The sequence below is a fragment of the Malaclemys terrapin genome, chromosome 2, assembly GCF_027887155.1.
Source record: "Malaclemys terrapin pileata isolate rMalTer1 chromosome 2, rMalTer1.hap1, whole genome shotgun sequence".
NCBI classification, from domain to species: Eukaryota; Metazoa; Chordata; order Testudines; family Emydidae; genus Malaclemys; species Malaclemys terrapin.
Window position 1 is genome coordinate 284,672,940 of NC_071506.1, and position 14,009 is coordinate 284,686,948.

At 47.9% G+C, this 14,009-nt stretch overlaps 1 protein-coding gene across 3 annotated transcripts; it reads right to left on the reverse strand.

Annotated features, from left to right (window-relative positions):
* Window positions 1-3: 3 nt before the first annotated feature.
* LOC128830932 (zinc finger protein 398-like) lies at window positions 4-13,945 on the reverse strand. 3 transcript variants are annotated; one of them, XM_054016874.1, is made up of 8 exons: window positions 13,496-13,945; window positions 13,417-13,460; window positions 10,776-11,159; window positions 7,106-7,232; window positions 5,864-5,977; window positions 5,671-5,730; window positions 5,139-5,252; window positions 4-3,414 (listed from the first exon to the last, which is right to left on the reverse strand). In XM_054016874.1, exons 1-8 carry the CDS (start codon window positions 13,782-13,784, stop codon window positions 2,315-2,317), a joined length of 2,232 nt encoding a protein of 743 aa, XP_053872849.1. In that variant the 5' UTR covers window positions 13,785-13,945; the 3' UTR covers window positions 4-2,314. The 3 variants fall into 3 exon arrangements, with proteins under 3 accessions (XP_053872849.1, XP_053872848.1, XP_053872850.1); XM_054016873.1 differs by having other exon boundaries at window positions 4-3,417; XM_054016875.1 differs by having other exon boundaries at window positions 4-3,417; window positions 13,417-13,945.
* Window positions 13,946-14,009: the final 64 nt, after the last annotated feature.

Sequence of the window (14,009 nt, forward strand, 5' to 3'; positions counted from 1 at the left end):
AAATCCGGTAGTACCATTTATTGGTCCATAAAAGTTAACACACAAGCTTTCACGCCAAAGATGTTAAAATTATTCAGGTGCTGGCAGTTTATACAAAAGCAGAGACTTTACATAAAAGGTTGTATGGATGTGTTCACAGTGATTTAAATTAACACAATGGCATTGACTATATCTCAAAGGATGATTACACCCCAGGCTGCTGAAAGGTATTCTCTGCATCCTCGTCTATTTTCTAGAGCAGACCGAGAATAGCAGTAAACAGGAATGGATGTACTGTACTTGATCGTGTGAGTTGAGGTTTAAAAAAAGGGGAAAACCTGTTGCCATCGTGCCTTCCGGTGGAACATAGCGCCTGTAACTGCAGAGTGAATGGCCAGTTACCCATGAGAAATTGTTCCTTTTCACTCAAACTACCAATAATAGACCAAATGCGGAGAGGACTGGACAGTGCTCAGAAGCTCTTAAGCCTCAGGTCAATATTCTCCTGCATCCGGCATATACTATAATCTTTACAAAGATGTTTTTGACCTGAATGCACTGCAGTAACTTCAAGTTAAGTCCACAGGGGCATGCACTTCTCTGCTGCGAACACTTATTAGCAGCCAGCTGCAATTAATGTAAATTAAAAAAAAAAAAAGTTTTCAGTGTCTCCCCTCACAAATTTTTGTTCTTGAAGGCCTAGCTCATAAGCATGGTGGAAGATATTTATCTTATTTTTGCAGAGATTTTTTTCCCCAGGAATTTGGTTCTTTACAGGATAACTAGGAAGCCTAAAAACAGCAATAAAGCAAAAATCAGAACACCCCCCAAAACCAAGCCCCAACTACTATACTAAATGTCGCAATTGCAGGGTCTTTTTGGTCCTTGTGCTGAGTTTTCTATATTTTAGCATGCTAGCAGCCTGCCACAAAGCCCACTGAAGCCAATGGAAAAAACTCATTGGCTTCAAGGGAAACTGGATCAAGGCCTTGGTGCATATACAGTCAAATTTAGGCCCCAAATCCTGCAACTTCCTGCATGTGGGCAGTTGTGTCCACACACAGCCTCACTGTCTTCAGCAGGGCTTGATGCAGGTGCAGCAGTCTGTGCAGTCTCAAGAAGTTAAGTGATCAAAGCCTCAATTTGGTGCTAACACTTTGTACATGTGACTAAGCCATGTAATAAAGAGCTATACAGAAGCATACACCCACATCATCCCCTGTCCATCAATGTTTAAACCATGGAGAACAAAGTGCCTCAGAAGAATTACATTCCCTACCAGCCAAAGAAAAATGTTCTCCCTGGAATCGGTGTATAAACAGTGCCATTTACAGGCTGTAGGGCCACTAATATTCCTGCATGGAGATGTTTTTGTTAATGGAGTGATCACAGTACTACAACATTATTTCAGTGGCGGGGGGGGGGGGGGGGGATCTTTAAAACAGAAGTTCTTTGATCGTTTTTTATGTAGGTTTCCCGTTTCCCATATGTACAGAAATCCCACTTTTGTTTCCAGTCATTAGACTTTTAAATACTGAGGAATTGCAAAAATCTTGTCTTTTTTGAGAGAAAGAAAACCCCACACTTAATAAATTCAGGAAGTAATAAATGCTTGGTTTATAAATAGTGGTCTTACACTTAATATCAGCAGTGTTATGCATGCAAACAACACTTGACTATCTTATAAAAAATACATTAACTCTGCTGCATTCTTTTTTAAATCTGTGAATTCTCAGAAGTGACCACTCAAGTTTTCCAAGACATGGTTCATATTGATGAGGCTCTTTTGGAAAGCGTTTAATCTGTAAAACATTGCAGGATCCTAATGGTATTTAAAAACAAGTGGATTATTATTATTATTATTTTTTTAAAAAAAGTTCTCACCTGGGTCACATCTAATCTCTTGTTCCTGTTTTCCCTAAAATAAAGTCCAAGAACTAAAGAAAAGCATTGACTGCTCAAATTAAAGATTCAAGAAATTTGTATACACTTTGTGTGTATAACAGATTGACATGCACAGCAAGGTAAGCTTTAACCGGGAAGATCTTCAAACAGGAGTTAGACCAACACGAAGGTACAAATCATCTCAATAATGAGTTTGACAGACACAGAGCCAAGGTTTATGCCTTCCCTTCCCCTTTGTAGAGTTCATGTGAGCACATGGAGGATCCTTTCTTCTCGAGGGCTCCTGGATTTAGAAGCTCATGAGTGTGCTCCTCTAAGAGAGGGAAGTTTGAACGTCTGCTTTTACTTACCTTTATAATGCGATAACATCCTCTTCCAATTTGCTGGAGCTGATGTACTTTTATTAGGCAACTGACTATTTACAATCATGCTACCATGTATTTTCTATTTTAACATCAAGGAGCCCAGTTTCTATTTCCTGCAAAAGGCCCTGGGAAATTTCCGGCGGCCCCTGCTCTGCACTATGAATTCTCAGGTGATCTTTGAGCGACTGTTTATACCTAAAGCTCTTGCCACACTCAGCGCACTGGTAGGGCCGCTCCCCGGTGTGGATCCGCTGATGTTTCAGAAGATGATGCTTCCGAATAAAGCTTTTCCCGCACACCGTACATTGGTAGGGTCTCTCTCCCGTGTGCAGTCGCTGGTGGTTCAGAAGATGCTCCTTCCGCATGAAGCCTTTCCCACAGTCTGTGCATTTATAGGGTCGCTCCCCCGTGTGAATCATCTGGTGCCTGATGAGTCCTGAGTGACAATTGAAGTTTAAGCCGCATTCAGTGCATTCATAAGGCCTTTCCTTGGCGTGGTTTCTCTGGTGAATTATAAGGCTTATCTTCAAACTGAAGCTCTTCCCGCACTCGGCACAAGTGTGCGGCCTTTCGCCTGTATGGATTCGATAGTGGTTTGTTAATTTGGATTGCTCAGTGAAGCCCTTCCCGCACTCTGTGCACATGTAGGGCCGCTCTCCCGTGTGGACTCTGTAGTGGTAGGTGAGCCTGGACTGGTGGATGAAGCTCTTCCCGCACTGTGAACACACATAAAGCCTCTCACCTGTGTGGAGCCGGAAGTGGTTGTTCAGGTTGGATTGCTGGGCAAACTTTTTCCCACACTCGGAGCAGGAATAGGGTTTCTCGGCTGTGTGGGTTCTCTGATGTGATATGAAGATGTCTTTCCGGCTGAAGCACTTCCCACACTCACTGCACAAATATGGTCTCTCTCCCAGTTGGCTTCCCTGTTGGGCGGTGACGTTTGGAAACTGACCAAACTCTGTTTCACCTTGAGTGGATTCCCCCAGATTGTTTGCTGTAGGGGCTGTGTTTGAGATGAGCTGCATGTTTGAGTTGGGCTGATTTTCGCAGCTGGCTACCTGGAAAACGCATGCTTCTGATCTTCCTGATAAGGTCACAGGCAGTTCCTGGTTCACAGGACCTCTCTCCTCAGGACGGTCCTCATGTTTGACCAAGATCCTATCATCTGCTAGAAAGGGGGGTGGGGGCAAGGAGAGGGGAAAGATAATCCTTACATTACTTATGCATCAATTTGGAATAAAGAAACCCCTCAAGATTTGGAGGTTTCTAATTCATAATGGAATCCCATGAAGTCAGATTTCTTTTCTGCACGTGCTACAAAAATGCTAGGAATGGTCTGTCGAGACGGTGCCAGGTAAGAAAGACTTTACTCTCAGTCTGTAGGTACTAGGGGAAGGGAGGGCAAACTACGGCCTGTCGGGGCTTTCAACCCGGCCTGTGGGATTGCCAGCCCCGTGGTGCAGCAGGGCTAAGGCAGGCTCCCTGCCTGCCCTGGCCCCGTGCCGCTCCCGGCAGCGGCCGGCACCATTTCCCTGTGGTCCCTGGGGGGTGGGGTGGGTGGGTGTTAGAGGGCTCCATGCACTGCCCTTGCCTGCAGGCACCGCCCCCCCACAACCCCCATTGGCCTGGAATGGGGAACTGCGGCCAATGGGAGCTTCGGGGATGGTACTCACAGACAGGGCAGTGCGAGGCAGAGCCACTGACCCCCACCCCCAGGAACCACTACCGGACATGCTGGCCACTTCTGGGAGCAGCACGGGGACAAGGTAGGCAGGGAGCCTGCCTTAGCCCCACTGCACGCCACTGCCACCCCAGAGCTACTCAAGGTAAGCGGCGCCGGGCCGGAGCCTGCACCCCAACCCCCTGCCCTGAGCCCCCTAACCTCTTGTCTTGAGCCCCCTGCCACACTCCAACCCACTGCCCTGATCCCCCCCACAGTCCACACCACCTCCTACACCCTGAGCCCCCTCCCACACTCTGCACCCCCTGCTGCACCCCAACCCCTTACCCTGAGTCCCATCCTGCACCCCAGCCTCCTGCCCTGAGCCCTCACACCCTGCCCTGAGCCTTCTCCCACTCTGTACCCCCTCTCGCACCCCAGCCCCCTGCCCCAGCCCTACATTCATGGCCCTGCATACAATTTTCCCACTCAGATGTAGCCCTCGGGCCAAAAAGTTTGCCCACCCCTGTACTAGGAAGTGACCCATATCCAGCTATTTATAGAGAGTTCTCCATTGGGCTAGCTCCTAACCCCAAACTGGCCTCTAGACTGACTAGTCAAAAATGGAGCTCTAAGAATCATTCTTGCCATGTCCCATCATTTTTCACCAAAATTACAACACAGCTGGCCATAAACCTTATCTATTGCATGATCATACAGCAGGTGTGGGACAGAAGCGGAGTGAAAATCTTCCACTTTTTCCCTAGTGCATTACACCAAGAAGAAATTTTGAGCTGAGTTTCACTTCTAAGAAAAGTCTAAATCCAAAGCTTTGGAACTAAGGACCTACAATACATGCATCTAGATCTGCATTCAGTCACACCAAGATAAAAGGGGACTCTCGCTCTGATTTCCTAGTGCTTTTCAAAATACAAGATCATTCCCTATGATGTTTCCAAAGAGAAATTGTGGACATCTACCCAGAAATCAGAGTCACAGAAGAGCCGTGTGCTGTATGGAACCAGCCTTCTACGTACACGTGCTTAGAGTTTTAAGCCCCAATCTTGCAAGATGTTCTGCACAGATGGAGAACTGTGCAGAGCTCAGGGCAGGATCAGGGCTTATCTGTTTACAGAAAAACCTGTTATGGAGCGGAGCTAGCCACCTCAGGAAAGTAACTCTCAGGCAATTTACTCACTGTTCCTCAGTTATTTCACTCCTGTACTCACTGGTGCAGGTACTTCTATGCGTTTCTCGTTCCTTAGCATTCGCTTGAGCCCGTATGCTCTGCTCCTCTTCTTGTTTAATCCATGACATAATGTCCGTGGTAGAAATGGGAGATTCTGTTCAGAGGAAAGAGGGTGACATCACAGCTTATCTATAATCCACTGAACATGTTATTCAGTATTTGAGAGCTGAACTGAAACCAACACAATGGACCAAGTATCCGGTTGGAGCAAATTGGCATGACTCCACTGACTTCAATGGAGAGTTGCATTAGCATATACCACTGGTGAATTTGACTATTTCTTTGCTGGAAGAGATGCACATTCTGATGGAGTGCACACCTTAAAATGGAAATTAAAAAATATGGGGTGAACAGGTCAGATGATCCAAATTCTCTGAAGAGCCAGAACAAGGAGAGACTGGTGCAAGAGCAGGATAATCAGAACCTGCGCACAGAAATTTAAGCTGTGACTAGATGAGCAGGATTCGCAACATTAGCTGCAATCAGTGTGTCAAGGAGATTTTTTGTATTACCTGTGCTGGGACCGGCAGAGACCGAAGTACCTGGGGCAGGTGGAAAGTCGTGAATGACATCTGCAAAGAAGATAAGAAAACTGTCAATTAAAACGTATCAAGCTCATGTGGTTTTTCCTCATCTATTTCCATTCTTTGGTGGAATTCCCTGCTTTTAACTGCACTCACTTTTCCATTTCAGTCTATTACTCACCTGTGGTCGACTCTGTAGGGATCTCTCTCACTTCCAAGTCCTGCGGCTCCCCAGCACATAGCTCTTCCCCTTGTTCAACCCGCGATAAAATATCAGGCCTGGAAATGGCATGATCTGTTCAGGGGAAAGAGGTATTGAGGATATAGTAAGTACTGATTTTAGTTTTAAAGGTTCTCCTGGTTTTAAGCCAACCCCCTTGCCTCTCTGGAAGAGACGGGTAATCTGCCCAGATGTAAGAAACGGTGAACGAAGATCATGCAGAAGAGCAAATGTCTGCTGGAAAATGGGAGCTCCTTGCAGGATGGGGGAGTTCCCTCACACAACCGCAAAATGCAGAATGCCTGGCTTTCCTGTGCTGCTGGAGAATAAAGGCAACCTCTAGGCTATCAAGGAAGCGGTAGGTCTCTAAACGTGTTGGGCACTTCTCCAAAGCTCATCATCGTATCCTGAGAGAAAAAGCTGCTGCCATTCATGGGCAGCTGTCAGTCGGCACAGCAAGCTATGCAGACATGTCAAGGATACCGTGAGGCTGGCAGTATCAAAGGTATCTGATCTAAAAGAATCAGTCTGGACACGTGGATCTCCATTCCTTGCCAGGAAGAGATCACTGACTAAGGAGCCAGTCTAAAACAAAGTTGCCTGTGCTCAGACTTCCTTGGCTCCTCCAGAGTTGCCTTGCTATAATCCTCATCATCGAAAGGGGGATTCAAGACAAGTCAATAATCAGAAAGACAGTCTGTACCAAGGGACGGTTTCCAGAGCAAGGACCTAGTAATCACTTCCTCATGACTTGCTGGCACGCTCAGGTTTGCATAAATTAACAAGCACCTCAATCCTCATATCAGGTGGCTCAGGGTTCTGTGAGAACCTTTTGCAAAGTCCTAATTTTTAAAATGTGTGTTTCTAGTATAACATGGGCAGAAGCCTTGAGACAGCCATTAATGCAGAAGATCTTGCAACACCTTCATACAACGAATAGTTCGGGTTTCTGGACATGGCCTGAGCTTACACAAACACAATTAACTCAGTACCAGAAAACTCAGAAGGTGGAGGGATCAGGAACCCTGTTTGCATTTTGAAATCTCTCTAAATTGGGAAGATTTGTGGAGCTGGTCTATCACACAGGGTCTGAGATAGGTGCTGATCCACCAGAAATCAGAGGAAGTTGAGAACAGCCATGAGATAGAAGAAATTAATCAAGTCAGATTGCAAAGCCTTCAATAAGTGTAAACTGCTCTTTACCTAGTGAGATCAAAGACTCATAGTTGCCCTTCATCACATTCTTGTAAAGCTCTTTCTGCCACTCTTCCAAATTCTCCCACTTCTCCCGGGGAATTTGGATTGAGACATCATCAAACGCCATTGGGACCTGAAATCACAAGTGTCACACACTCAGCACCTTCTGCTGCTATTGCCTCCTGACACCACCTATCCCTTCACCTTGTATAACAGAAAAATGGGTTGGAAATGGCAGAAGTTTAGCTTTGGAATGACTGCCCATTGGTCAGTCTATAAGCAGGTGGGTCTCCATCCCATGTCCAGTCAACAGGTGTCCACACCAGAATAACCACCAGGAAAACTGGCACCAAATGATGGCCTTGCTAGAAGTCTCTGCGTTGAGACGGGAATGGGCTTGGAGAGTGAACTATTGCTCACCCTCAGAGGTGGTCTCTCCAGATCAGATGGAGCATGAGCGACAATGGCACTGTGAGTTGGGAGGCAGAGGGAGTGGATTAGTCACGTTTATAGGGAAAACATTTTCCATTGTATTCCCACAGAAACTTTAAAGTTAATTTGCCATATTTAAAAAGTTAGACAAAGCATTTTAGAAGTCAGCAGCGTGTAGTTATAGCCTTTGATTTCAAGAGGATTTGTACAGATTAAGTGACTGCTTAAGGCAGAGGTGGGCAAACTATGGCCTGCGGGATTGTCCTGCCCAGCCCCTGAGCTCCAGGACGGGCAGCGCGGTGGTGTGGCTGGCTCCAGCATGGTAAGGAGGTGGGGGGGTCCGGGGGGCAGTCAGGGGACAGGGGAATAGGACAGAAGTTGGGGGGGGGGGCACGGTCAGGGGACGGGGAACAGGGGAGGTTAGTTAGGCGTAGGAGTCCCAGGGGACCTGTCAGGGGGCAGGGGTGTGGATAGGGGTCAGGGCAATCAGGGAGCGGGGGGATTGGATGGGGGGGGGGCGGTTAGGGGTGGGGGATCCCGGGGTGGTGGTGGTCAAGGGACAAGGAGCAGGGGGGGTTGGATGGGTCAGGAGTTCTGAGGGGGGCAGTCAGGGGGCAGGAATTGGGAGGGGTCAAATAGGGGGCAGGGGCCAGGCTGTTTGGGGAGGCACAGCCTTCCCTACACGGCCCTCCATACAGTTTTGAAATCCCAATGTGGCCCTCGGGCCAAAAAGTTTGCCCACCCCTGGTTTAAGGTATTATTTAAAAATGCCTTTCACTTCTGCTTGCTAAGCATCTCCCTAGTGCTCACATCGCTGCACGTCAAAAATCTACTTTGCTTTCTCCAGTACTGAAGAACACTGCATGCACTATACCAGTGGTTCTCAAACTTTTGTACTGGTGACCCCTTTCACATAGCAAGCGAATGCGACCCCCCAATACATTAAAACACTTTTTTATATAATTTAACAACATTATAAATGCTGGATGAAAAATAGGGTTTGGGGTGGAGGCTGACAGCCTGCGACCCCCCATGTAATAACCTCGCGACCCCCTGAGGGGTCCCAACCCCCAGTTTGAGAACTCCTGCACTATACAAACATTTGTCTTTTGAGTATTTATACCACACATCACCCTGGAATCCAAGCCCCTCTCAGCAAGATTACTTCACTATGCATCTATTCTGATCGCCCAGAAACCCTGTACAGAACACATTACTCGTAACTAGGCTATTTAACATGGATCACTCAGGTTCTCACGTGCTGGAGAGGCTATGGACCAAGAGGTGACTAACTGCACATGGTAATTTTGCCCTATTTTTAATAATATGTTGTAGAATCAAGTATTATTCCACCGTTCGCAGATACTGTACTGGAACACGGTACAGTTCAAACACCATGCTTATTAGGAGTTTGTGGAAAGACAACTGGTAAAAGCTGTAGACTGGAAGCCATCCCAAACATAGTGTGGGACTTTGGGCCAGATCCTGCTTTTACTTGCAGCAGAATCTGAAGTAGTCAGTGAAGTCAATAGAAACCGGCCCTGTAGAAAGTGACATGCCTCTAAAGAAAGCAACATGAACATTACCTTTTATAAACAATATAGAAACTATTTATAATAAAAGTAAAATAAGAACATAAGAACGGCCATACTAGGTCAGACCAAAGGTCCATCCAGCCCAGTATCCTGTCTTCCGACAGTGGCCAATGCCAGCTGCCCCAGAGGGAATGAACAGAACAGGGAATCATCAAGTGATCCATATAAAAACAGATTGAATAGATTTCCTCCCCATTGAAATATTTATTTTAAAACAAACAAATGGCCGTGGATCATTATGACTAATAGCACATTGTATTCATTGTCATCCATCCTTTGCTTGGTTAATAGACCTATTTCAGCAAAATATTTTTTTTTAAGCTTAATAGAAAATTTTTAGATGGTCCCGACCCAGAAAGTCAGATCTATAGCTTGCATTTCTTAAAGTTTGGGAGCCTTCCAATAGGAGATCCTGGTTTAGTTCTCTCTTTTTAAAAATAAGTAAATAAAATTAAATAAAAAACCTTATAGTTTTAAGCCATGCACGTATCCTGGAAAGCAGTATTACTCAGCTGGTCGAAGGGATTTTGAAAAAGGCATCTAAAATTTGCAAGCATCCAATATCCCACCCAAAAAGCTTTGTTTAAAGAAGGTTACGTTTGCAAGTGTAGCCTATGAAATGAAAGAGAGCTTTGAAACAAACAGCTCTCTGGGCAGCACCATCTGCTACCAGAGCAAGAGACATGCTCTCGTAGCAGTAGGGGCAACATGCCTTTAATGGCCAGCAGGTGGTCACAAGCCACACATGGAGGAGACACAGGAGCAACTGGTGAGATGAGGAAGGCGGAGGGGGCAGAGCCCTTCCCTTTCTGCACACAGGGTGGTAGGCCAAATCAAATGATCCGGCAGGCTTCATGTGTCCCCTGCCCGGGCTGCCAGTTGCCCACCCCTTATTATGGTCCAGTGGTCAAGGCCCCCCAAAACAGAGGCCCTGTGTGAGTATGCATTGGTTAATCTGGGCCTGGCTACCCACCAGGAGTTTTCCAATAGGCTGTTAAAATGGAGTTTTTGTTTGTGCAAATCCATCCCGAATGCTAATTATTGGGGGCGGGGGCATGTCGCATTAACAGAGATGAACCCACAGGGGGTCACGGCATGATCAAGTCTGGGATTAACACCGCACTAGATAGTGCCCAACTTTCATTGTGTCGGGCCGGGGTCCAGGGTCCCATGGAAAAAAATAAAATGTAATCATGCATACCTAGGGACATTACTGTAATGCACATGGACCAAGAAACAGAGTTAAGTTTAGGGGAACAACGGATTTTGGCATTTCCAGACTTAAGTGTTTCACTTTGGAAACATAATATTATTTTAACAGAGGGATTTTTATATGAAATGTCTTGGTTGTTGTTTTTTAAAATGAGATTTCTTCCTTTTATTGCTATTGAACGGTTTCCTGGACTGCAGCAGAACGCTCATTCTGCAGGATACACTGGAGTAGGGCAGTGCAAAATGGGTTATGTTTCATAATTGCTTTCACACATCTTGTGGATCAAGTACTTGCTTAATAAGCAACACAGCTAGCAGCCAGCCAGACCGCTCCCTCCAGCCAAGGCATTTTACAATGGTGATTTATAGGGATATAAAAACTTCGCCGATACAGTATACATTAGTTTTACACTAAGTACCAGATGGGTTACTGTTACCTTTGGGTCTTCTCCTTTACTAGCAGGGGGAATTCTTAGGATCCAGAAGTTCCTGTTCTTCAGCAGGTTCTCCATGTTCTCCAGTCTTCTCTGCAGCAGCCCGTACTCCTGGATCAGAGTTCCCAGCACAGCCCACTTACTTTCTAATTGGTTACCAAACTCTACCACTGTTTTCTCGCAGTCCACAAATTTCTTCTCAGCTGCCCCTGATCTCCGCTCCAAATTCAGCAATCGCATAGCATGAGACTCCACTTTCCTCTCCACAGCTTGAACAGCAGCTACCACAGTCCACAAGGAAATAGCTGCAGTCTGCAGCTGGGTTTCTTTCACAAAACTTACATCTGGGATAAGGGGAGCTTGTACCTCTGTGTCCCATTCCGATGCCTGTTTGCAAGGACAAAAATTAAAGAGAGCTGGGTTCAGAGAAACAAGAGAAACAAACATAAAAGTAGGTTTCAGAGTAGCAGCTGTGTTAGTCTGTATCCGCAAAAAGAACAGGAGTACTTGTGGCACCTTAGAGACTAACAAATTTATTTGAGCATAAGCTTCCGTGGGCTACAGCCCACTTCATCGGATGCATAAAAGTAGATCTTCCACAAAGAGAAACAACATAAAAATAGATCATGTGCTACAGGCTGCTCAAACCTTATTGCGATTAGATCTTTGTTTTTAATAGGGTCAAATTTAGAGTTGGGCAAAACAGTCCCAACAAAACCAATATGTGATCTAGGGGACTGGTAGTCAGGAGACCTGGGTTCTATTCCCACCGCTGCCCCTGATCTGCGTTGTAATACGTAATGTGTAATTTGTGCCTGCTTCTTGTCTACACGGTAAGCTCTTCGGAGCAACGACTGTCTTTTACTATGGGTTTGTACAGGCTGAGCACATTGAAGCTCTGATCTTGGTTGGGGCCTTTGGGCATTATTGTAATAAAACAAACACCACCACACCAACCCAGCTGTGCTGGGATTATTATGAAGTGAAAACTCAGATGATGTGCACCACTAAGGTTTATAAGCCTTGCTAACACACTGGGGACAATTTGCAACCGAGCCAAGCAAAACTCTGGTTGCTACAGAGATTTGATTTCAAGTATCAGGGGGTAGCCGTGTTAGTCTGTATCTACAAAAACAACAAGGAGTCTGGTGGCACCTTAAAGACTAACAGATTTATTAGAGCATAAGCTTTCGTGAGTAAAAACCTCACTTCTTCGGATGCATAGAGTGAAAGTTACAGATGCAGGCATTATATACTGACACATGGAGAGCAGGGAGTTACTTCACAAGTGGAGAACCAGTGTTGACAGGGCCAATTCAATCAGGGTGGATGTAGTCCACTCCCAATAATAGATGAGGAGGTGTCAATTCCAGGAGAGGAAAAGCTGCTTCTGTAGTGAGCCAGCCACTCCCAGTCCCTATTCAAGCCCAGATTAATGGTGTTGAATTTGCAAATGAATTTTAGTTCTGCTGTTTCTCTTTGAAGTCTGTTTCTGAAGTTTTGATTTGAGGCTTTGGGTTTGTTTGAACCTCAAAACAAGATTTGGGATGGGAACTTCATATGGGGTAATGTGAAAGAAAATCTTCACACAAACCCTATTAAGGCAAACTTCTGAGCACTCAGCAGTTCTAGTCTGGATAGAATAGTTAAAAGGTCTGTTAACAAATTCACTAGAAGTAACGTTTAGAGGTTTATAATACATTGGTCTGGGACTTGACCCCCTGGTTACATCAACAGAGCTGCTGCTGATTTTCTAAATCCATTACAGCAATCCTGCTATTTTCTTTCTTTAGAATATTCCGGCCTGACCAAGGCTTGTCTGCCAAGCTGCAAGACATACTTCATTCAACCCCCTCCTTAAGACTCACTTCTTCCACGATGCCCACAAAAAGCAACTCAACCATAGTAATACGTTTTAGGAAAAAATAAAAACTGAACCACCAGAATATGTGTATATCCAATACCCAAATCCTGCAGGCTGCCCTGTATGGGCAGAACGCTGTGCAGTGCCCCACTGAAGTCAACAGGACTGGGGGTGAACGCAGAAGGCCCATCCCCAAGGAATATTATGTGGGATCAGGGCCTAGCTGGCTGACTGATAATCATACTGGTGTAAGATTATTTTTTCTTCTGAGCCCCATATCCGTTCCCTTCTCCTTGTCACTAGTCACGTCTAAAAATTAGGTCCCAAGCCTACAACTGAATCCACCCTTGCACCCCCATGGAGAGGCACAGTCTGCACCAGGACTCTCGGGGTCGAAAAGCAGCAGCATCCCTCAGATTGTCATGTCAGACCTCGGCCCAGGGCCTGTGATTTACTGCTTGCCCGGTGGAGCACGGAGCACAGCCCGGGACACTCCCTGACTAGGCGGGGTTACGTCCCTGCAGCGACAGTACCGAGCGCGCAGCCCAGAAACACCCCCGGGGCGAGTCGGGGACCGCTTCCCGGGCAGGATCCGGCACAACCCGGCTCAGGGTATTTGTGCCCAGCAGGGGTCGGTCCCTGCAGCCGGGGAAGCACCAAAGCCCCGATCGCTGCTCCCAGCCCCGCGCTCCCCGCGGCCCGGCTCCCGGGGCCCAGGCCGGGCGGGGATCGCCTTGTCCCGGGGCCCGAGGCTCCCCCGCCCCAGCGCCGGGCCCTTACCTGGGCAGCGGCCCGCTCGGCCATGGCCCCCCCGGGCGGGGCTTCTCCAGCGGGCCCGGCCCGGCCCGGCCGAGCTCCGCTCCCGCTCCGGGCTGGGCAGAGTCCCGGCGCCGCGCGCTAGGGGACGGGGCCGGGGCTGGGCGGCGCGGCCATGCTGGGCGGGCGAAGTGCATGCCGGGAGCCAGCCCCCGCACCGAGAACGGGTCACGGGCGCCTCGCCGCGCGCGAACAGCGCCCCCTACTGCGGGCGGGGCGGGGGGCGTGTCCCGGGTTCCACCAGGGGCGGGGCTCGGGGTCTGCGCCTGCCCCGCCCCCCACTGAGCCAACACCGGCCAGGCGGGGGCTTGCGCTTTCCCCGCTGCCCGCATCTGACACGTCTCGGGACTGCAGGTCTGAGCGCCGCTGCGCCCAGCCAGCGCCACCCGCCCCGCCCCGGCCCGGCGCTGGCGGCACTGGGGCGAGCTGTGCCCGCGGCCAGACCGACGGACTAGCCCCGTGGTCTGTCGCTGGGGATCAGGGACATCGGTTGGGGGGAAGGTCCCTGCACCGCCCGGCGGAGGGAGGCCTGGCCCGGCCCGGCCCAAGGAGCTCGT

Bases quoted from the DNA above. Each gene is read 5' to 3' on its own strand.
- LOC128830932 (XM_054016873.1), bottom strand. From the start codon at position 13,784: ATGCGGGCAGCGGGGAAAGCGCAAGCCCCCGCCTGGCCGGTGTTGGCT. The intron at 11,160-13,416 runs GTAAGGGCCCGG...CCTTGCAAACAG, and splicing joins CCGAGCGGGCCGCTGCCCAG to GCATCGGAATGGGACACAGA. The intron at 5,978-7,105 runs GTAAAGAGCAGT...TCCCCTGAACAG, and splicing joins TGAGTCTTTGATCTCACTAG to ATCATGCCATTTCCAGGCCT.